General features: G+C 32.8%; 8 protein-coding genes and 1 pseudogene across 9 annotated transcripts, besides 1 other annotated feature; 5 read left to right on the top strand and 4 right to left on the bottom strand.

The window, feature by feature from the left end:
- Nucleotides 1–1,571: 1,571 nt before the first annotated feature.
- Nucleotides 1,572–2,494: a mobile genetic element.
- Nucleotides 2,495–2,641: 147 nt separating this feature from the next.
- Nucleotides 2,642–4,663, bottom strand: TVAGG3_0385650 (regulation of choline O-acetyltransferase protein; the record flags this gene model as incomplete). Its single annotated transcript, XM_001329607.2, has 1 exon — nt 2,642–4,663. The coding sequence occupies one exon, from the start codon at nt 4,661–4,663 to the stop codon at nt 2,642–2,644; it is 2,022 nt and encodes a 673-aa protein (XP_001329642.1).
- Nucleotides 4,664–4,993: 330 nt separating this feature from the next.
- Nucleotides 4,994–6,339, bottom strand: TVAGG3_0385640 (positive regulation of potassium:proton exchanging ATPase protein; the record flags this gene model as incomplete). Its single annotated transcript, XM_001329606.1, has 1 exon — nt 5,180–6,136. One exon carries the CDS (start codon nt 6,134–6,136, stop codon nt 5,180–5,182), a length of 957 nt encoding a protein of 318 aa, XP_001329641.1.
- A 432-nt stretch (nt 6,340–6,771) lies between these two features.
- Nucleotides 6,772–7,477, bottom strand: TVAGG3_0385630 (uncharacterized protein; the record flags this gene model as incomplete). Its single annotated transcript, XM_001329605.2, has 1 exon — nt 6,837–7,472. The coding sequence occupies one exon, from the start codon at nt 7,470–7,472 to the stop codon at nt 6,837–6,839; it is 636 nt and encodes a 211-aa protein (XP_001329640.1).
- Nucleotides 7,478–8,085: 608 nt separating this feature from the next.
- Nucleotides 8,086–9,204, top strand: TVAGG3_0385620 (cell division; the record flags this gene model as incomplete). Its single annotated transcript, XM_001329604.1, has 1 exon — nt 8,086–9,204. The coding sequence occupies one exon, from the start codon at nt 8,086–8,088 to the stop codon at nt 9,202–9,204; it is 1,119 nt and encodes a 372-aa protein (XP_001329639.1).
- A 264-nt stretch (nt 9,205–9,468) lies between these two features.
- Nucleotides 9,469–10,136, bottom strand: TVAGG3_0385610 (transcription-initiator DNA-binding domain ibd family; the record flags this gene model as incomplete). Its single annotated transcript, XM_001329603.1, has 1 exon — nt 9,487–10,131. The coding sequence occupies one exon, from the start codon at nt 10,129–10,131 to the stop codon at nt 9,487–9,489; it is 645 nt and encodes a 214-aa protein (XP_001329638.1).
- Nucleotides 10,137–11,469: 1,333 nt separating this feature from the next.
- On the top strand, nt 11,470–13,809 carry TVAGG3_0385600 (the record flags this gene model as incomplete). Its single annotated transcript, XM_001329602.1, has 1 exon — nt 11,470–13,809. The coding sequence occupies one exon, from the start codon at nt 11,470–11,472 to the stop codon at nt 13,807–13,809; it is 2,340 nt and encodes a 779-aa protein (XP_001329637.1).
- Nucleotides 13,810–14,696: 887 nt separating this feature from the next.
- TVAGG3_0385590 (proteasome regulatory particle assembly) lies at nt 14,697–16,034 on the top strand (the record flags this gene model as incomplete). The annotated part of the gene is made up of 1 exon (XM_001329601.1): nt 14,832–16,034. One exon carries the CDS (start codon nt 14,832–14,834, stop codon nt 16,032–16,034), a length of 1,203 nt encoding a protein of 400 aa, XP_001329636.1.
- A 3,066-nt stretch (nt 16,035–19,100) lies between these two features.
- Nucleotides 19,101–20,166, top strand: TVAGG3_0385580 (annotated as a pseudogene). Its single transcript has one exon. A coding segment is annotated over exon 1 (1,066 nt).
- A 1,393-nt stretch (nt 20,167–21,559) lies between these two features.
- Nucleotides 21,560–24,167, top strand: TVAGG3_0385570 (the record flags this gene model as incomplete). Its single annotated transcript, XM_001329599.1, has 1 exon — nt 21,569–24,079. One exon carries the CDS (start codon nt 21,569–21,571, stop codon nt 24,077–24,079), a length of 2,511 nt encoding a protein of 836 aa, XP_001329634.1.
- Between the last annotated feature and the right edge of the window lie 129 nt (nt 24,168–24,296).

The raw sequence follows: 24,296 nt of genomic DNA, 5'->3' as shown, positions 1-24,296 counted from the left end.
AAGAAGGGTAACGGTGGTTTTGTAAAATTCATTTTATATACAATAAAAATGTTTTTTTCCTGAAAAGTGACAGAAAAGTGACAAAACATTTACGAAGAAATCTTGACAAATTCAAGAGGGTAGAAAAGAGGTTAGAAAAGAGGTTATATCTAACCTTCTACCCTAAAATATATTTTTGTCTGATTTTACGAAGAAGTCTTGACAAAACATTTACGAAGAAGTCTTGACAAAACATTTACGAAGAAGTCTTGACAAAACATTTACGAAGAAGTCTTGACAAAACATTTACGATGAAATCTTGACAAAACATTTACGAAGAAGTCTTGACAAAACATTTACGAAGAAGTCTTGACAAAACATCCTCAGGGCTAGAAGGCACGAAGTGCCTGGAAGCCCCACTACCTTTTTTTTTTTTTTTTTTTTTTTTTAAGATACAGGTTAAATTTACCAACAATGCCAGAAATGATGAACAGATATTTCAGAATGTATGATACAACAAAAGATTTAATCAAAGCATTCAAAAATTCAAAGCAAGTTCAAAAAAAGTTTGCGGCATTAAGAGTTATAAAGAGAGGTCTTCAAGCTACCGATGATCGTATTACTCTTAAATCACATAAATAATTATTAAATTTATTTCACCCTCAAAACATCATAATCTTGCACCTTCTTTGAATAAACACTTTCACCTTCTATTTTTAATTAATGTTTTTTAATTGTCCAAAATTTTTAGATTATATAAGATATAATTTTTTATAAAAGTATTATTTTCTAAAAGATAAGTATATATTCTTAATCACAAAACCTAGCATTTTATCATATCTATATATCAGCTTCCTAAATATAATACTCATATAGTTAGTATGATTTTAATGTTTTTGAACATGAAACGAAAATATGATTACAATCATATAACATAATGGAGTTATTGATATAACTTATATGCATGATACATTAAGAAGTCTTCCAACAATATAGATATAGTTGTAGATTCCTATGATTCCTTTTATATTGTGAGATAATAACATTTTTATGCTGTCAGGAGCCTATGAGTGCCCATCCTTAAATTGATTTTCATTTGGATTTGATTCTGGAGTTGAAGTTGATTCATCCCGAAGATTTCGCAATGATTCTGGTTCACTTGAACGAAGTTGCTGATTCGTGTAAATATCATGCATACATGTGAATACTTGTGAGTTAACTGCTGAAGCAAAAAGGTGTAAGAACATATGATAAATTTGAATTGAGTTGCATTTCAATATAATTGAATTATGGCCTTTAATAAAAATGCTTATGTTTTAATATCCTTTGATAATTATTCATTATTAAAAATAATTGATTAGATTTTTGTGTAGTCGTCAGAAAATTGAAAGCGCATCAGAGGTTTTTGAGTGTCTAAAAATATTAATTATACTTTTTGCTAAAATAAGGAATAAAAACAATACAAAGATTTTTTATTTGTTATTTATTTCAAAAAAAAAAGTCAAATTTATATTATTTATAAATTTTATTTATATTCACTTACTATCTTTGATCAAGAGATAGGAAAATGAATTTAACATTTCAAATTTTTCAAAGGTGACCAAACTATTTTTTGAAAGTCCGCCATAACTTTAATGGTACTATTTCAGCGTGTACAATGAATACAAAAATTCTAAGAGTGCCACATAAAATAGTACTTTAGACTTGAGTTAATGCTACCAAGCAAATGTTAAAAAGATGACTTTAGTGTTTTGATAATCAAAGATTAAAATCATTATTGTCTAAATCAATAATCATAACGACAGAAGTTAATGTTTTTTTCATAAGTGCTTTAAATCCACTTTTAAAAGTATACCTCAAAAATCAAAATATCAAAAAAAATTGGCCGATAGGTTTGGCTTTAATTTTTGTCTGCTTTTATGATTTGATATGGATGTTATAATTTTAAAAGTTGAGCCAAATTCACCAATAGATTTTTGAGATTTGCAAATACTCAATAATTTTCAGCGTGTTATCTTTTATTAAAAGAACTATTTGGTTTCAGTATCATATAAATTGATATTTACTTTCTATTTGAACCTTCATTTAGCTAATGATTTAGTAATACAGATTTCATCTAATCCTTATAAGAGAATTTTGAATTTGTTATAATAAAAAAACAAACAGATATAGCTTACACTTCTATAATAAAGATACCTTTTATAGAAATCAGTATGAAATGTGTTTTGGCTTATTGGAAGCATATCAGACATAATCGCCATAATCAAAAAATCTATATACCCAATAAGTAATAAATTTGTCGATATAGATTTTCCATAAAATTAGTTTTTAGTCTGATCTTAAAATAAATTTAATTTTTTATAAAAAAAATCACATTTAAAAGTACCTTTTTAGTAGCTCGAAATCCTGTTGGTGGATTTCGGGCGTACTTCAAAATTAGCTTTTCTTCTACATATGCAAGCTATATTTTAAATATGGAGCAAATCGGATCGGCGAAAGTAGTTTAGTTACCTTTAATTTTTCATGATGAATACAATTCGTGCACTTAATAAATAAAGCATTAAACACCCAAATAAAGGCATAGATCAATATATAATACTAAATAATTAGAGAAAAAAAAATTATATTCAACTTTTTCAATATTGAAAAAGATTGAACTCTTTTAGTCCTTCATTCCTGTGTCATACTTCCTCTTTGTGAAGTAGTATGAATCTGGATAAGTAGTGTTAGTTCTGTTATTTGTAGACTTTACAACGTAGAATGCCTTGAACATTCTGTACTCATTCTTTTCAGTGTTTGTGTCAAGTGTCTGCTTCAATATATTAGACTTCTCTCTGATTAACTTCTGTGTAGTATCATCTGGCTTTTGAAGCTTGCAAAGGATGTAGTTATCCTTGTAAACCTTGATTTCGCAAGGAACTGTACCGAGTGTAATTGTGACATTTTGGTAATTATTATAATTGTTACCAACGATGGCGACTAAGTTCTGTCCATCGATTGGTCCACGATCTGGGAAGAGAGATGTAACACCAAATATCTCTTTTAATTTTCTGTTTGCGCAGACTTGAGCGGCAGGTGGGCATGTAATGGAGCCTGCGAAACCAGAGAACTTGGCTTGTTGACCATCTTTCTTGCAGTAGTACTCTTCACCGTTGACAATCAATCTGACTCTGTTATCTGTACCACACCATGCTTCGTAGCATCTTGATGTTGAAAGCAAGCTGCCTGTGAAACCTTGTTGAAGTGTGGACATTGCGCATGTTGAGTTCGGTAAGAATGCTTCACCATACTTGGAGTAGTTGTAGTCTGGTTCGAACTCAACCATACGCTTCAAACCATTGTCACCTGTTGATCTGCATGAATACCATGGAAGAACTAAGTTTGCGTAATCAAGCATGTTATCCTGGCCGACAAGTGATTGTTCGTTTGGATTGTACCAGTCTTTTTTATTCCTGTCTTCCGGTTCAACTTTTTCTGGATCGTTCCATGGAACAAGTGAGCATGTGCCTGTCCATGTGTAATCGTAGAAGCAAGCCTGGAGAGAGGTTGATTGGCATTGGTATGGAAGAGGAATAGAACGCTGTGGTGGTTTCAAAAGAATTGACTCGTTTACTGAGATCTTTGTATTGAATTTGTCATCTAAGTAAATGAGGTCTTCGATGAGGTTTGGGGATGGAACATACCATCCGGTATCTAACAATGTGTTGTAGAAGATTGGTGAAAGCCAGCCTGGACCGTATGTTCTACCTTGCATGAGATCTGTGAAGAAAAGCTTTTCGTTTGGATGGGAACCAGCTGTACCGGAACCACCGGAGTCTTCAATTTCAAGACCAAGTCCAATGAGTGCGTGATTTAAAACATGGAATCTATCATTGACCCATTTAGTAAGGCGATAGGATCTGACGTACTTGTGTGGAACTAATGTGCTATTGTATGATGTGTAGTCGCTTTCGCTGATCTCGACACCGTTATCATTGGTGTAGTGGAGAACTTTCTTGTTTTCTGTTTGATTTCGACCATTTGGATGCCATTTGCCGAACAATGATGAACTGAATGAGAGAATATGGTTCAGTTCATGAATGACGGTCATAATGAACTGGCGATCACCGGATTCAATTGTTTGTGGTTCAGAAGGTAACTTTGATGGGTTAACTGTGATAGTGCCAGAGATAGGTCTTTGTGATTGTTGATGATAGTGAGATGAACTTGCAAAGGCAAGACCGCTGGATTTAGCACCGAAACTGCCACCTCGAGCATAGACTTCGATTTCGAGATCGCATGGTTTGTCATTACTCCTTGCCCAATCTGTAACATTAATATTTTCACTCAAATACCGTTCAACGTACGTGAATGTAGAATAAATGATATCGCGCTTGGCTTGGTTCAAAACATCGGTTTTCTGACATTTAGTTTGTGGATGTCCTTCAGCAGTGCATTGTTGGTTATCTTTTGATGTATCATTAATCGAATCCATATTGAAGTGAATTCTAAGATGATTGTGTGCTGGGAGAGTATCATTAGTTGAATTTGTTGGATTGGTTCCATCTGGATTAAGAGCAGCTGTTATATCGTGAAGATTGCGAAGCGACTCTGGTTCGCTCTTACGAAGTTCACTGTTCATGTGGATATCATGCATACAAGTAAAAACTTGGCACGATACTGCAGCAAAAAGAAGTAATAACATTAAAAAAATTGATTTGTAAAAGCCATTGAAAATTATTGAATTTGCAAAGATGCAAATATTGAATTGAGAAACACATTTTCATTATAATAATCAAAACTTATGAATCTAATTTTTGAAATGATGTAAACTAATTGAATACAAAGGAGAGGTTTTTGAGTGATTAATCAATATGATAGTTCGATGTGTCATTGTTGGGGAAAAAGGAAAAAAATTAACTCAAAATTAAAAAAAAATTAACGATCCAACAATAAACTCACGAGCTGACAAAGTCGACTTCAACTCTTAATCTAAAATTGGGAAATATACCGTGAAAATGTATGAACTATAAGGCTTTTATTAAGCAATTCCTAATTATGGTTCATGGATCATTATAAAATTTTTAAAATATATCTTTTCTATATTCATTAATGTTAAAGAGTTTAAAAGATTGAGGTGACTGGTATATTAAAAAAATAAGTTTAAATGATCAATAACATAAATAATATCAAACATAATAAAAGATAAAAATAATGTGTGTTAATACTGGAGTCTGAGTTCTTTCTTTGCTTTCTTATGTTGTAAAACTTCTCTAACAACTTTCTTCTTATATTGTTCCCACTTCATTTGCTTTCTAAATAACTTTCTAATGGTTGCATCGTCAGGATAATCAGCCGGTAAGCATTGTTTCTGCTTCTGTGTATCTACTTTTCTGAAGAAATCTGATCTGGAAAGGAATAAAGTTGTTAATTCGCACTTAGCTATAACAGAAACGTTTTCTGGTGTTCCTAGGCATAACGATCTTACTCCAAATATAGCACCAGTAACGAGTTCATCAATTTCAATTAGTCTGGTAACGGGAACTTTGTTTTCTTTGAACTCAACTTCACGAACAACGGCTGCAGATCCTTTTAAGATATAGAATATTCCTTCAGTTTCTTCATTCTGTTTCATAATTACTGTATTTGATGGGAAAACTCTTCTGCAAATTGAAGTTGCAATATTCATTCCTTGAATTGCATTAAGTTGGCATAAAAACTCATTGGCAAATGCCTGACCTTCTCCATCAAGGCCTGATGAAGCGGAATTTGTAATCTCTTGGTATGGTCTTCGATTAACTCGTAATAAATAAACATGGCTCGTGCAAGTGATTGTTTCTGCTCTAATAACATCTTGCTCAAGTGCATTTCTACCGAATTGATCACCAATTTTCATGACGGCACTTACTGGATTAGTTGAACTTGCATTTGAAACAACATTAACAGTACCTTCTATAATAATAAACCAATCTGATCCTATATCACCTTCATTGTATACAACTGCCCCACTTTCGTACTCTTCTATTTCTATAATTCTACAAAATGCATTAAATAGATGCTCCGGTATATCATTAAAAACAGTAAAAAGCCTGCAAAAGTTTGCAATAAGTTCTATTTCTGCATTTGTGCGTTGCTCAGATGGTTTTAGCAAGGCAAGCAAGATATGCTCACTTACCATCGAAACGTATTTATTGAGAAAAGTGACACCTCAAAAGATTTCTTCACTAATCATTCATTTCATCAAGAAATCATCTTTTAATCTATCAGAACTCAAATGGCTTCTATCTTTGGAAGTGCAACAGACAGTCATCCCATAATTAAGAAGAAAGTAATTCAATATTCTTTCTAATTCTAAGACTTATTGTAGCATTTATAGTAAATTCCAATTCCGATAAATCTGATTTTTCATCCCTATTGATTGAATTAAAAAGAATCTTCATGTGAAACCTTTATCAATTCTAATTGCAAATTTATGAGTACTTTTGAGAGATGCTATTTGTCTGCTAAGCACTATGTGCATGAAAAAGAATATTGCTTATCATGTTCTATCATAGAATTTTGAAAATATAATTATGCCTTTCCGATATAAGCAAAACAAATAAATCTAATTAAATATCTGCAATTCTCACATGAAACATGGAAAATATTCCGTATGAAAAATTCATAATCTTCAAATCGAAAAATGAAATATAAAAATCGGTTCCTAAAGTAAGATTAAATTCAAATATTATGACTTAGATTTAAATATTTTTAAGAATAAAGGTCGGATATAAAGTTATTAAATATTAACTAAATTAAACTTTTTTTTCTGTTTAATATTCGAAATAAAACTTGTTAATTAATACCATGCAATACTAGCGCGGATATCAAATATAAATTTACTCACTTGGAGCAGCAGCGCCTTCGGAGGCAGATTTGATAATGAACGTATTTGTATAAATAGCATCAAGTAAACGCTTCATATTATCAAGAGTAAGGCAGCGATGTTCATCCTTATCACCACCGTTCTTAAGAGAGAATTTGAATGCATTTGGCTTTGATGAGCTCGCTGATGGAGTTATTGATTGTAAATCTTTAAGAAAGATAGATGATTCTTCGCGGCCACTCTTTACTATAGAGATTCTGTCTTGTGAAACTTTCCAATCAACATTTGCACTGAAAAAGCCCGGTGGCTTAACTTCGCATGTAAACTGCTGTGGTTGATTTTCGCGCTGAATTGTTTCGCGCCAGTTCTTGTAAGAAGCGCAAATTCCTTTGAAGAATTCGAGGATATCAAATGGATCGTATGTAAATACGTAGAAATGAACTTGTGTAAGACCATCACCATCGTAAAATTCAAGTACATCTGGGCGGTCAGGGAAGTCCTTTGAAGGGCGGACTTTTAATACGCCAATATGGTAAGAAGTGAAAGCTTCTTTGCCATACTCGACAGAAATATCGAGGAAATTATCGTGGATTTCAACCCAATATGGTTTCCATGTTTTAGCGCCAGGAAGAATGAGGTTAAGGAACATTTAACCGGAATGGCAAAACTGCTTTTATCGTTCCTATATCATCTTGACATCTGAATAAATCATGTTTTATTTAAATGATCAAATCATTTAATTAACACTCTGATGGTGATTAATTATTAATGGAGAATATCTAATTTTCGCAAATAAAAAAGATTCAGTTTGTGATTTCTTTCAATCGAATGGATCGAATTCTATCAACTTATGCATAAGTTGTGCGGAAAATGTGTATTTTCAATAATGCATTGCTTCTTATGTTTCCAATATAAATGAAGTTTCAACAAATTTATTGAATGAGCTGCGAAAAGCTGATATCAGATAAACCAAATTCTAAGTAATTTTTTCCTTTATTGAAAGGATGTTTTAAGGGTTATGGATAAATTTGGAAAAATCTGATGGCGATCAGAATTTTGCACAATAGCCTGTTAACCTGCCCTAGCTAAAGTATGATTCAACGCCACATTTGTAAGAAAACAATTGATGATTGCAATAATCTTCCAAAATATCGAATTTGTATAAATTGATTTGATATTGATAACAAGGTCTTCTTATAACAAAAAATTGTTTGATATCAAAATTGAATTTTATTGTGATATTTACACGGAATAAATTCTAAATGAATGCTTTTTGCATCCGTTTAATTATTTCTTCGTGGATGAAATCTTTCTTCTTCAAGATCCATAAAGGAAGTGATCAACCAAAGATTGCTGAAACAAATAGTCATAATAAAGGACGTCCACGCCCTTTTTCAAGAATAAATAATGGTAATCAGCACGAAAAGCTCAGATCATCAATCCCACCGGAGATATTTGATGATCAGGAAGAAGTTCCTGATGAAATTGACATGGTATTATCTGATGGTAATAGAAAAAATTCATATTCTGAGGAAAATGATGATTCTCAAATAAACAAAGGAAAATTTGTTCATATAGAGATACCAATAGGTGATCCAGAAGATTCTCAAGATGTTACAGACTATGAACATATAATATACAGAACAATGAGGGAAAGAGAACTCAGATTTCCAAATTGTCTTGTTAAGTCAGAATTGACTCCAAAGCAACGCGGTATTCTAATAGATTGGATAGATAGAATTCATTATAAAGCTCAATTAAATACGAGAACGCTATATCGCGCGATCGGCCTATTTGATAGAGCTCTCAATCTTACAGATATAAACTCCGAGAACATGCAAGTTTTTGGATGTGCTGCTCTTTTGATCGCTTCAAAGATGGAAGACATTATTCCGATTCAAGTGGAAATTGCAGTTAATTGTGCCAAAAATGCTTTCACGAAGGATGAACTTCGTAAGAAAGAGATGCAACTTGCAAATATTGTGGACTTTGACTTCGCTTTCCCAACACCGTATTTCTTTTTGGGAATTCTACTCAGAATCAGTGGCCAGACTCAAGAGTCCATGCTTTTTGCTAGATATGTCATGGAAGTTTGCATGACATGTTCTAACTTTATTGATGTAAGGCCATCAGCAGTTGCTTCAACCTCAATTGTTATTACACGTGTCTATTATGGAGAGGTACCGTGGAATGAAAAATTAGAAGGATATACTGGTTATTCACTTGAAAATTTATCTGAACACATCAAGGATGCATATGAAATTTTAACAATGCCCGACCGCGAAGAATCCAAGTTCATTCGTTTGAAATATAGCACTCCCCCATTCCTTGGTGTATCTAAATTTGAGATTCCTGACTCTATTACTGAATTGTTTGTCTGAATAAATATGTATTTAATTGTTAGATCTAATCTTTATATTTTTCCAAACCACATGTTTTAGTAAGCCCTCAATATTATATAATATCTACAAACGATAGGACAGAACTTAAAAATTGATTTCAAATCATCGTTAGTTCAAAGAAAGGACTTGATATCCGTAGAAGGAATTGATTGATTGTTAACATTTCCTATGAGATAAAAACTTATTGAAAAAGAAAAAAAAATATCAATATAACTAAAACAAATTCAAACAACATTTTATACATCAAAAACGCTTAAAAACTTACTGCTCATCATCGCTATTATTCCATTGATCGAGAGGAATACTGAATGGATCATCGAAGAAAGTTGCATCTTGAGGTTGTTGTCCCTGTTCAGCCTCACGGTAATCTTCGTAACTCCATTGGTTATGAAATAGTGCTGTAGATTGGAGATTCGGTAAAGGAGATAAAGACTTTTGTTGAATGATAACTTTACGAGACATATTGAATTTTGGTGCTGGAGTTAAGTCTGCAAGACGCTTAACAGACCACATTCTGAGTTCGCGAGTGTTATCTTTAAGCTGAGGCATTTTTTCGACTAATTCTGTTGTTGCTGGGACATTTTGATAGTTCAATTTGTTAAAAGCATAATTAATTGTGTTCTTTGAGTTTCCTGTCATATAGGACAAGTGCATTGAGTTTACTGCAATACCATTGTCCAATTGACAAATACCGCAAACATTAGATCGAGCGCCATCATACTCATCACCTCTAACAGAGAAATCGTGTATTTGGCTAATTATTTCGTCCAAATTTTGTACTTGATTCTGATCATGTTGATTGTTGCAAAACTTATTACGTAATTGCTTATATTTCTCTCTATCTTCATTAGTCAATGCGCGTAAATAATCAGGTTCGCTTTCAGGCGTAGTTCCTTCTTGTTCCATATAGCCAATTATATTGTTTAGGCCCTTCAATTTAGTTCTCAAAAAATTGTATGCCTATTTAATATTTTTGAGAAGCGGCCAAATAGAATTCTATGAAGATAAGTGTTTGGTAATATCGTACGTCCACATTCTTGTCCCCATTACAATTTACTGGTTTTCGATATACAAGCTATTTGAATTCATAAAAATTTTTCACTCTAATTGAAAAAATCTTTGAAAAAAATCAATCTTCAATTATTTATTGATTTAAAAGTAAATAATAATGCTAAACAAGACATGAATAAAAATCTACTTAGAATTACTGTATTTATAAATACCGTTCTTTATTGATTCTAAATTTGTCACTTTTACATCTACTGGGTCAGCTAAAATCAGCCTTGTTTTTTTAAGAATGCGCGCTAAAAAATATAGTGTGAAATTAATATGATTCATATTAGATTGCTTAATGATTTAAAATCATTCCGGATTGGATTTTGAAATTTTTGGACATTTTTTGGATTGAATTTATTCTGTCTCTCTTATATCGCATATTACAATGTTGAAATTAAGGATGTTTTGATTACAGAACCTATTTCATTTCAGATATAAAATTATATTTGGGCATTGCAGAATAGGAAAAGGTAACACGATATGATAAATTGGCTTTTCTAAATTATGTATTTGATTTATTTGTATCTATTATTGTATCAATGGTTTCATATCTTACGTTAAACGTTTAAGACATGCCGATCAGAATTTGAATGAATGTCGATCATATTTTGTTAATGTTCTAGTGGCAAAAAAAATCCTCTAGAATAAACTCAGATGCAAAAAGAGTAAGAATCTGGATTTCAATGAAGATAAAATTATCTGATAGCTTTATTCGTATATTCTGAGTCAATAAAATAGTCTAACTGGGCTAAAAACCATCGAAAGTCAGATGTCAGAAATAAGAAAATTATTTTTAATTCTTTTTCATCTTTAATGCTTAATTATCATAATTGTTTCAATGATAAAACCATAGCCTCTCAAAAATCTAAATTATTTTATTTAATTTAAATTTATGATATTCTGCTTTTACAATATGTGTAAATAAAAAATCAAAATCTAGGATCCGTTTTATTTCTACAGTGGAAAAGAAAAATATCTATATATTTCTGATTGACATTAATATCTCTACTAAACTATTTAAAAAAGTTTATAAATTTCCTGCTATCAAATTCAATTGATAAAGGAACTTTTTTATAAAAAAAACCGAAAAGTTTTATTTTCTTCGTTATTGATAACATTCATTTCCCATATCATTTTTAATTTGTTGACTTTATCACAATTATTGTCAAAAGTGACAATTTTTAGACAATGAAGCTTATTGATGACAATTTACTGGAGTGTATTCCAGAAATTCCATCAAGATTGATTGAGCCAATACTATTTATACGAAAGGTTGAGTCTGTGAAGTCTGATGGTTCCGTTGGTCATCGTATCTTTTTAGCCACAAATTATGGTATATATTTATATAAATCCAAGTTCTATAAGAAAAAAGTCGATTTTGACAAGCTAATTCCATGGGGAGATTTAAAGGAAGTAAGTCAAAAAGATAATAACGACATATTTTTCAAATTTCCATCCGGCACGTTTCGTTGGAGAGATCCTCAGCAAGATACACTTCTTGAAGTTATTTTGCAAACATTAGTAAATATTTTTGCCCCTCAAGAATTGCCAAAAATTAGTGTTAAACAAGACATACCATCACCTGATACAGATGACAAAGTAATACCTCAAGTCAAACGTCTTTTGTATAAATGCAGAGAAAATAATGTTGAACCAACAAAGAAATTCCTCAATGATTACTTAGTGGCGACAAAGAAATTCATTAAGCATAATGATCCAGTATACGATCTCGGACAAATTCCAAATTATGAAGACTTCAGCGATGTTATTTTTGAAACTTTTGAAATTATTCCAAAACTCGAAAACCTTAGCGTTCCGAAGACTAAATATGAAGATACTTGGAATGATCTCGCTACTTTGCTCCGTAAGAATATAATTATCAAGAGTTTAATTTTCCATGACCACAAATTAGACGGTATAAAGAAAATTACACAAGCTTTATCGCAGAACTCACTTTCAAAAGTTGTTTCTATTTCATTCCACGATGCAACAATTTCAGAAAGATCGTTAAAAATTATTACGGATCTTTTAACCCAAGTCGGCATCAGAGGAATGGGATTTGTTAACTGCGAAGAAAAGAACGTTTCACTCTCTCAAGTTTTAGAGTCAGAAAGCGTTTTTAACTCTTTGATAAAATTACAGATCTCCAAAATCAAAAATTTATCACCAGGAAAGGCCATTTTCAGACTTCCAAACTTGATGCAACTTGATTTCTCCAACAATGACGTTGATATTTCTCCAACATTAGAAGCATTGTGTTCCATGAAGTCCACGAAGATGAGACACATCGTTTGCAATGGAAATTTCTGCGAAAAACCTCTATCTTCCAAATGCAAATTCCCTAAACGCTTCCAAATGTTAATCGCAAATAATATTACTTGGTCTGATCGAACAATGGAATCGATTACTCATGCCATTTCCCAGGCAAATGTCTCCTCAGATGCTACGATTTCAGTTGACTTTTCTCAAGCAAAAATTCAAGATGAGTATTTGAAGCATTTCTTCAAACACGTCAAGAAACAGTCGATCGGACATCTCAAAACCTTCAAATGGTCATGTAATCCACTCCATAGGTACCTATTTAACTTCCTTTCTCGATCACCAAAATTAGATCATCTTATTATCGGCGGTTGCTTCGAGCCGAACGACCAAACAGTTGACGATTTCCTTGATTTCATTGACGAGAACAACACGATCACGAAATTGACCTTCCAAGGCGTAGAAGATAAAGTTATTGACATCGATACTTTGGAATTCATTTTCCAAAACGTTGTAACTAAGAAGATCAAGTATTTCGATATCAGAGACAACAACTTGAAGGATGACGCGTACATTGTTCTCACAGATTTCTTGAAAAAGAACACAGATTGTGAAGGAATTCTATTGGATGGAAACAAACCGCACAAGTATCAGAATTTTGAGGACTTCATTGAATTTTTATTGAATAGGAAGCTCTCAATTTGGGTCGAATTCCCAAGGAATGACATGATTGCCATCAGCAAGAAAACCAAGAAGAAGGCAAAGCCATTAACTATTCCTATGATGAGACAAATGCAACAGAAACTTAAAGTTATTATGAATTTCAAGATTTCCAAACCTGTTGTTGTCAAGAAAGCCAGACCAAAGCAAGAAACAACATCATATGTCATTACAGATGACGTTTCTGATGAAGAATCTGATATTTTGGCCGGTTATTACTCGGATGATGATGATATGATGTCGGATCAGATCAATTTAGATGAAGAAGATGTTAGTCCACAGCCTGAACCCCAACAAATTATTGTTCCTGCTCTTCAACCTTCGGAATTTAATTTCGATTGTGATGATTTCACTTCATTGACATTCTCTTATTCGTCATTGTCAGCTGTTAAGTGGGAGAATACTGAGGAACTGTTCTTGAATGATTCTCAGTACTTTAATAACTATCATACTCATGTCATGAGTTATGACAAGGATTCGAAGATTCAAAGTTCATTTAACAATGATTTTAATCTCGATTCTCTCGCGAAGAAGTTAGTTACTATATAATATTTTGAATTTTATTTTTTATTTTTTTGTTTGTATATTTTACTTTTCACCAAATATTGCTTATATTGCTTATTATTAAAACAGTCGTTTTATCTTGGATTCTTTAGTTTTTTTAATATATATATAAAAAAAAGAAATATATTAATGAAAATGTAAAAGAACTGAGTTCAAAAGCAGAAAAATAATATAAACGTGGTCTCAAGAAACCTATCATAATGATAGACGAATCCATTTCGATTCCAATATTGAAGAGAAATTTACCAAAAAAAAACATTCCTTTCAAAAAAATTTGGATGTAATTGATATATGAAAGCAAAACATTCTCTAATTTGAAATCTGATTCACTTATCAATTGATGATAAAAATTTTCTTTGATTCATTTCACTTCACCTTGGTAACGCATCGTTTTTTATAACAAAATTAATGATTTGCAGGGAAAATCCCAGAACAATGATTCCTGGCACTTCAAAATACCTAATATTGGATTTATTCAGGACATCCATTCAAAAATCTTTGAGTTAAAAACTAAACTTTGAATTTTTATTTAAAAAAAATTAACAAGAATTTATCGAATAATGTTTGTGTAATTATGCAAATTAATTCCTAATATATGGTAATATATCTATAGCACAATTTTATTAGCATTTGGAGATTTTATATTAATGCCTACAAGCCGATTAAGCTGAATTATGTCTTAATTATTAATACTATTTGCAGTATATATTGAATCTGTCTAATCATAAGGAAAGTAAAGACCTTGAAATATTGTAGCATGAAATATAACTACAGAATATGTTCATTAATGCCATTTAATTGCTTTCATTTTTTATGAAGATATTGTAAACTTCAGAAATTCACTTTTTTATAAAAAAATTTGTTTTTTCATTTTCATGAAGAAAGTAAATTATGAAGAGTTGATGGATTTGTACAAAGACTTTAATTATGTATATGATTCATTGTATAAGCTGAAGACTTTCAGTGAAGAAGGAATTAACAAAATTTATCTTGATATCAAAAATTTAATGTTTGAAACCAAACATGCATCTCCAAATCAAATTCTAACAATAATTTCTACTGCAATGGCTTTTAATATCAAGTACATCAAGTCATACAAAGAAATTTTCAAAATGATTTATCAAGAATATCATCTAATCTTTACCAGAAAAGAAGTTCAACGCATTCCATACATTTTGTGGGGAGATTTACAAGATGAAAATAATATTTTATTATCAACGAGGTATAGTTCTGGAATCGAAGCAAATGAAACTAAAGATTATTCATTGAATTTTATTGAAGACAATACAATTTACAGAACTATTATATATGATGACAAGTTTTCTTTCATAATTTTCACGGAGTCAAATAACTTCGACAAAAATCAAATGTTACACAGTGATTTGTACCCATCTTCACCTAATTCATTGCTTGAGTTATGTTGCTATCATGGAGCCGTTAATTGTTTTAAGTTGTTAATTTCAAAATTTAATTCAATAATAACACCAAAATGTCTTTATTATTCCTTTTTGGGTGGAAATCCAGACATTATTGATAAATGTTTGCAAGTTAATATTCCAGATGAAGAATGCATGAAATATGCAATTATTTCACACAATATTGATTTTGTTACCTTTTTAATGAATGAATTCGAGTTAGATATTGATTTAAAGTATTGCATCATTTTCCACAATATTCAAGCATTTTTAGTTTATTTAGATCAATCAAAATACATTAACAAATTCTTTATTTATTCAACATGCTTTTGCATTCCTTCTCTATGTGAATATTTCATTTCACATGGTGCTTTCATTGACGCAAAAAATCAATCCGGAGAGACTGCACTTCATTTTGCAGCAAAATTAAATTGCATAGAAATAGAAGAAGTTTTGATTTCGCATGATGCTGATGTTAATGCTAAAGACAATGATGGATGGTCAGTTTTACATTCTGCAGCAGAAAGTAATAGTAAAGAAACAGCCGAATTCCTTATTTCACATGGTGCCGATGTCAATGCTAAAGACAATGATGGATGGTCAGTTTTACATTCTGCAGCAGAAAGTAATAGTAAAGAAACAGCCGAATTCCTTATTTCACATGGTGCCGATGTCAATGCTAAAGACAATGATGGATGGTCAGTTTTACATTCTGCAGCAGAAAGTAACAGTAAAGAAACAGCCGAATTCCTTATTTCACATGGTGCCGATGTCAATGCTAAAGACAAAAATTGATGGTCAGTTTTACATTCTGCAGCAGAAAGTAATAGTAAAGAAACAGCCGAATTCCTTATTTCACATGGTGCCGATGTCAATGCTAAAGACAATGATGGATGGTCAGTTTTACATTCTGCAGCAGAAAGTAATAGTAAAGAAACAGCCGAATTCCTTATTTCACATGGTGCCGATGTCAATGCTAAAGACAATGATGGATGGTCAGTTTTACATTCTGCAGCAGAAAGTAATAGTAAAGAAACAGCCGAATTCCTTATTTCACATGGTGCCGATGTCAATGCTAAAGACAATGATGGATGGTCAGTTTTACATTCTGCAGCAGAAAGTAATAGTAAAGAAACAGCCGAATTCCTTATTTCACATGGTGCCGATGTCAATGCTAAAGACAAAAATTGATGGTCAGTTTTACATTCTGCAGCAGAAAGTAATAGTAAAGAAACAGCCGAATTCCTTATTTCACATGGTGCCGATGTCAATGCTAAAGACAATGATGGATGGTCAGTTTTACATTCTGCAGCAGAAAGTAATAGTAAAGAAACAGCCGAATTCCTTATTTCACATGGTGCCGATGTCAATGCTAAAGACAAAAATGATGGTCAGTTTTACATTCTGCAGCAGAAAGTAATAGTAAAGAAACAGCCGAATTCCTTATTTCACATGGTGCCGATGTCAATGCTAAAGACAATGATGGATGGTCAGTTTTACATTCTGCAGCAGAAAGTAATAGTAAAGAAACAGCCGAATTCCTTATTTCACATGGTGCCGATGTCAATGCTAAAGACAATGATGGATGGTCAGTTTTACATTCTGCAGCAGAAAGTAATAGTAAAGAAACAGCCGAATTCCTTATTTCACATGGTGCCGATGTCAATGCTAAAGACAATGATGGATGGTCAGTTTTACATTCTGCAGCAGAAAGTAATAGTAAAGAAACAGCCGAATTCCTTATTTCACATGGTGCCGATGTCAATGCTAAAGACAATGATGGATGGTCAGTTTTACATTCTGCAGCAGAAAGTAATAGTAAAAAGAAACAGCCGAATTCCTTATTTCACATGGTGCCGATGTCAATGCTAAAGACAATGATGGATGGTCAGTTTTACATTCTGCAGCAGAAAGTAATAGTAAAGAAACAGCCGAATTCCTTATTTCACATGGTGCCGATGTCAATGCTAAAGACAATGATGGATGGTCAGTTTTACATTCTGCAGCAGAAAGTAATAGTAAAGAAACAGCCGAATTCCTTATTTCACATGGTGCCGATGTCAATGCTAAAGACAATGATGGATGGTCAGTTTTACATTCTGCAGCAGAAAGTAATAGTAAAGAAACAGCCGAATTCCTTATTTCACATGGTGCCGATGTCAATGCTAAAGACAATGATGGATGGTCAGTTTTACATTCTGCAGCAGAAAGTAATAGTAAAGAAACAGCCGAATTCCTTATTTCACATGGTGCCGATGTCAATGCTAAAGACAATGATGGATGGTCAGTTTTACATTCTGCAGCAGAAAGTAATAGTAAAGAAACAGCCGAATTCCTTATTTCACATGGTGCCGATGTCAATGCTAAAGACAATGATGGATGGTCAGTTTTACATTCTGCAGCAGAAAGTAATAGTAAAGAAACAGCCGAATTCCTTATTTCACATGGTGCCGATGTCAATGCTAAAGACAATGATGGATGGTCAGTTTTACATTCTGCAGCAGAAAGTAATAGTAAAGAAACAGCCGAATTCCTTATTTCACATGGTGCCGATGTCAATGCTAAAGACAAATGGATGGTCAGTTTTACATTCTGCAGCAGAAAGTAATAGTAAAGAAACAGCCGAATTCCTTATTTCACATGGTGCCGATGTCAATGCTAAAGACAATGATGGATGGTCAGTTTTACATTCTGCAGCAGAAAGTAATAGTAAAGAAACAGCCGAATTCCTTATTTCACATGGTGCCGATGTCAATGCTAAAGACAATGATGGATGGTCAGTTTTACATTCTGCAGCAGAAAGTAATAGTAAAGAAACAGCCGAATTCCTTATTTCACATGGTGCCGATGTCAATGCTAAAGACAATGATGGATGGTCAGTTTTACATTCTGCCAGCAGAAAGTAATAGTAAAGAAACAGCCGAATTCCTTATTTCACATGGTGCCGATGTCAATGCTAAAGACAATGATGGATGGTCAGTTTTACATTCTGCAGCAGAAAGTAATAGTAAAGAAACAGCCGAATTCCTTATTTCACATGGTGCCGATGTCAATGCTAAAGACAATGATGGATGGTCAGTTTTACATTCTGCAGCAGAAAGTAATAGTAAAGAAACAGCCGAATTCCTTATTTCACATGGTGCCGATGTCAATGCTAAAGACAATGATGGATGGTCAGTTTTACATTCTGCAGCAGAAAGTAATAGTAAAGAAACAGCCGAATTCCTTATTTCACATGGTGCCGATGTCAATGCTAAAGACAATGATGGATGGTCAGTTTTACATTCTGCAGCAGAAAGTAATAGTAAAGAAACAGCCGAATTCCTTATTTCACATGGTGCCGATGTCAATGCTAAAGACAATGATGGATGGTCAGTTTTACATTCTGCCAGCAGAAAGTAATAGTAAAGAAACAGCCGAATTCCTTATTTCACATGGTGCCGATGTCAATGCTAAAGACAAAAATGATGGATGGTCAGTTTTACATTCTGCAGCAGAAAGTAATAGTAAAGAAAACAGCCGAATTCCTTATTTCACATGGTGCCGATGTCAATGCTAAAGACAATGATGGTCAGTTTTACATTCTGCAGCAGAAAGTAATAGTAAAGAAAACAGCCGAATTCCTTATTTCACATGGTGCCGATGTCAATGCTAAAGACAATGATGGATGGTCAGTTTTACATTCTGCAGCAGAAAGTAATAGTAAAGAAACAGCCGAATTCCTTATTTCACATGGTGCCGATGTCAATGCTAAAGACAATGATGGATGGTCAGTTTTACATTCTGCAGCAGAAAGTAATAGTAAAGAAACAGCCGAATTCCTTATTTCACATGGTGCCGATGTCAATGCTAAAGACAATGATGGATGGTCAGTTTTACATTCTGCAGCAGAAAGTAATAGTAAAGAAACAGCCGAATTCCTTATTTCACATGGTGCCGATGTCAATGCTAAAGACAATGATGGATGGTCAGTTTTACATTCTGCAGCAGAAAGATAGTAAAGAAACAGCCGAATTCCTTATTTCACATGGTGCCGATGTCAATGCTAAAGACAATGATGGATGGTCAGTTTTACATTCTGCAGCAGAAAGTAATAGTAAAGAAACAGCCGAATTCCTTATTTCACATGGTGCCGATGTCAATGCTAAAGACAAAAATTGATGGTCAGTTTTACATTCTGCAGCAGAAAGTAATAGTAAAGAAACAGCCGAATTCCTTATTTCACATGGTGCCGATGTCAATGCTAAAGACAATGATGGATGGTCAGTTTTACATTCTGCAGCAGAAAGTAATAGTAAAGAAACAGCCGAATTCCTTATTTCACATGGTGCCGATGTCAATGCTAAAGACAAAAATTGATGGTCAGTTTTACATTCTGCAGCAGAAAGTAATAGTAAAGAAACAGCCGAATTCCTTATTTCACATGGTGCCGATGTCAATGCTAAAGACAATGATGGATGGTCAGTTTTACATTCTGCAGCAGAAAGTAATAGTAAAGAAACAGCCGAATTCCTTATTTCACATGGTGCCGATGTCAATGCTAAAGACAATGATGGATGGTCAGTTTTACATTCTGCAGCAGAAAGTAATAGTAAAGAAACAGCCGAATTCCTTATTTCACATGGTGCCGATGTCAATGCTAAAGACAAAAATTGATGGTCAGTTTTACATTCTGCAGCAGAAAGTAATAGTAAAGAAACAGCCGAATTCCTTATTTCACATGGTGCCGATGTCAATGCTAAAGACAATGATGGATGGTCAGTTTTACATTCTGCAGCAGAAAGTAATAGTAAAGAAACAGCCGAATTCCTTATTTCACATGGTGCCGATGTCAATGCTAAAGACAATGATGGATGATCAGTTCTTTATACAGCTGCACATAATAACAGTAAAGAAACAGCCGAATTCCTTATTTCACACGGGGTAAATATTAATGCTTAATAAATATGAATTTGTAACTCTTCATACCGTAATAGACAATAGCATTAAAGAATTATCTTTATCTTTTTTTTAATTATAATTATCTAACAGTGTAAGTAAACAAAAAATTGAAGAAAATTTAGAGCGTAAAAAAAGATTAAAATAACTTCTGAAGAGGAATTGGAGTATGTGAAGCACTTGTTCCGAGCTCTAGAGAGCGTTAGACATTGACTGATTCAAAAGTTCCTTCAAGAGTTATTTTGAATCTAAAAAAAAATGAAATTAATGGTGCCGTAAAGACGATAGACTCTAGAATTTTTAAGGCTATTACATTAAGTACCTAGAATCAAGGAGAGTCATATGTTCAGGCTCAATAATGTTATTTTTGTGATGTTTACGTTATCGTCATTAGGGTACCCTTAAATAAAATAATAATAAAACTTCCTACCGTATTTTAGTGATTTTTCGATTTTGAAAATTTTGGTAAACTATATAACGTTGCACATTTTTTGGGTCCACATTTTCTTGAGGGTCCTGGGTATTATTTAAAATAGTTGCCCATAGAAACACTTATATTTGAAATATTGCAAATGATGAATTTTTGGGGAATTTTGAATAGTCTACAAAATTTACAATCGGTTTTATATCGTTCTCTTATCAAAATCAAACACATTCTTCAAAAATTGAATTAAAAACCGCCAGGACCCGTCAAATTTCCTGGACCCAGAAAAATGTGCTACGTTAACGTTTCCAAATTTTTCGTGTTCAAAAATTGCTGACGGGTTCAGATGTCGATTTAATGATAAATTTTCAAATGCACACGAAAACAATAAAATCCCTTTGAGACATTTTCATAATCGGCTACTTTATTTTTGACACAATGGCAAAAATATTTTAATGTATAAAACCTCCGATTCTCACAAACGAGTACGATAGAATTTACAAATTCCCTCAAAACCCAATTTGAAAACGTTAAAAATATTATCAACTATATATTAAGGAAATTGAGAGTTCCCCACCCCCTCCCGGAAAATCCCCACAGTGGGGAAACCAAAAATAAAAAACTATGTTTTTTTAGTCATTTTATTGTTTTTTTTTTTTTTTTTTTTTTCTAATTTTAATTTTCTATGCTTCGCGGAAATATTTTTGGATCCACACTTTTGCAAAAAGTGGGGAATATCAAATTTTTCCCTTAGGCCACCAGTATACCATTCAAAATTGAATGGTTTACATTGTGATGCCTAAACTCGTTTTCATGTGTAACGTCACAATTTGCAAAAAATATCCACTCGAAATAAGTTCATTTAGCCAATTATGTTGTGACTTGGATGGAATTTATTCTAATTAGTTGCGATTAATCTAAGATTTTGATTGTAAACGTTTTTCCGTAGTATTTGAAAGTTTTTTATATGGAAGATATTATCATTTCTGGTGCGAAAAGTCGAGGAGAAGTACCAAGGTATGTAACACCAGTTTATGATCTAATAGCAAAAGATGATAAATATCTTCTTATTTCAAATTCTCGCCTCACATATATCAATAAAAAAGATAATCTTCCCATTGTCTCATATTCTTGGTTCAAATCATCAAAAATGCAAGTCACAGAAGATACTGTAGATCTTCTTTTCGGAACATTTCGCGTCTATTTTGAAACAGAAAAAGTTCCGCAAATTCAAACGATTCTTTTAGATATTATTCCTCGAATTTTACGACCTACAGAGTTAATATCGTTTGGATATTTTGAATCACCTGATGAAAGACCGCCACCAACACCTAACAGTGCATTATTGCGACTTACAGAGAAAGCAAAGTTAAATAACACGCAAATATCTAAAAATACACTTGACAAAATAACAGAAATCTTAACATATTCAACGGAACATGTTGATTTTTCAAAATTTGAAAATCAAATCGAAGGTATGCAATTATTATTTGATATACTACCTCTGTGTTCATCAGTTACATCGATAAAAACATACAGCACAGATAAAATTGATGTTTTTGATTTATTATCAACATTAGTCTGCGAAAGTTGTTATTTAGAGAACATAGAGATCGATGGACCAATTACTAAGCATTATGATTCGTTTTTACGTCATCTTTCTCGTAACAAAGAAATTCCTTTACAAGGTTTATCATTTTCTAACACAAACCTCAACGAAACTAACTTGCGATCCCTTGCCAAGTGTCTTTCAGACAAATACATATGCTCCATTGCCTTCCGAAATGCTTTTCTTGAGAATACTTATCCATCATTTTATAATAATTTCCTTCCAACAATTGGGAAGCAACTTACAGTCCTGAATTTAGATGGAATGAAAAATATAGACCTAAACAGTATCATCAAACACCTCGGTTTCATTGAAGCCATCTCAATTGCGGATTGCTCATTAGATATCATTGAAATTCTTAAAACCTTTAGTAACTCGAAGCTAGAATACCTCAAACTGATCAATATGAGCAAGAACAAATGCAGTTACACGGCAACTTCCCTTCCATCTTTGCCTGCAACAGTTAATTCCGTACAATTATCGAATGTTTCATGGGAAGAAAACAGTTTAGTTAGTTTCTTTTCATCTATTTCCAGTATATTCCTTTCCAGTATCAGGTTGGACATCTCATGCAGCAAAGCGAGCAGTTCAGAGTGGCAGAGATTGTTCAATGTTCTGAAAAATTTGGAAATAAAAAGATTGCAATGTTTGATATGGGATGAAAACCCTGTTTCCTCGCGTTTCTTCACTTTCCTGACGAAGAATCCGCAAATAGACTATCTGAGCTTATCAGGATGCTTCTCGGAATCAGATGGAGACCTTATAAAACACTTGGAAAAATTCATACCTTTCTCTTCCCTCAAAAGTTTGATAATTCAAGGAAAAAGTGACAAATTTATGGGCGCAAACATATGTTCATTACTGAGATGTTTGTCAACATCGAAGACTATTGAATACGTAGATTTAAGCAATTCAAGATGCAGAGATCGAGGAATTATCGAAGCATCTAATTTGTTTAATTGCGAAACACCAATTGCGTTTTTAAACATTGATGGTGCTTGTCCGAGATCTCCAAAGTCGTTGTTTGATTTCTGCTGGAAGGCTGCTGGTAATAAAAGAGCAATGGCTGTAAGTTTCCCTCTTAAAGATTTGAGAAGTTTACATTCAAACGGACAAATTTCTGACATCGAATTGTCAAAAGTGACAGATCTATTCAAATTGCCACAACCGACGTTCAATGAAGAAATGAGTCCATTTGAGAGTCCTTTTGAGATCTACAGGGAGGAAAAGAAGCCATTGTTTCCGATGTATTTGAGACCTATTCAGCCAAGTCCTGAAGGATTCAGAACTGTTGATATGGCGAATACTTCTGAAGGAGATCAGACGAGAACAGAACTGACAATCGAGTTCGGAGAAGACGAAATAAGATTAGTTCCTGTTGAAAATGATGAGAAAAAGAACAAAAAATTCACCATTAAGAAATCCACTGATAATTTGTTGACATTAGAATCAGTTGAATTGAAATCAGAAGATAATAATCCTCAGCAGACAAATGCAGCTCAGCCACAGAAAAAGAGAAGAAGAGTACTTAGAAAAAAGAAAACATCACTTCCGAAACCTCCTTCTGTTTCAGAAACTTCTGGAGATCAAAGCCAGAAATCTGGTTCCCAAAAGAAAAAGAAAAAAGTCACAAACTCTTCTATTAGTTCAAATGAAATTAGCAGCAGTGTTAAGTCTTCTGAAGGACAAAACGTAAAAAGAACAAAAAGAATCCGAAAAATTTCCAAAAATTCTTCCTCAAAAACTGAAAATGACAAATGGAAGTTCCCCATTCCGAATTCATTTGATGATGTGTACAAGAAGATATTCATTGATGCGGAGAAGAATAATCAAATTGATGACTTGTTAGAACAAATTCATAAGTTATAATTTCTTTTTTTTATCTATATTATTTGTTTGTTATCAATTAAATTATATATTATATTTGTGTTGTGATATTTATACATGTATTTTTAACTATCTTATATGAATAATGACTGTAAATTTCGAATAATATTTTAATATCGCTATTGGAGCAATCCTAAGTGTGAACATCTTTATAAATCAGCAGTTATGGTATGTGAAAGCTATTTTAATGATCAAAAAG

This window comes from Trichomonas vaginalis, chromosome V (genome assembly GCF_026262505.1).
Source record: "Trichomonas vaginalis G3 chromosome V, whole genome shotgun sequence".
NCBI classification, from domain to species: Eukaryota; Parabasalia; order Trichomonadida; family Trichomonadidae; genus Trichomonas; species Trichomonas vaginalis.
The sequence above is the reverse complement of the archived record's forward strand: the minus strand, read 5'-3'. Positions and strand labels throughout refer to the sequence as shown.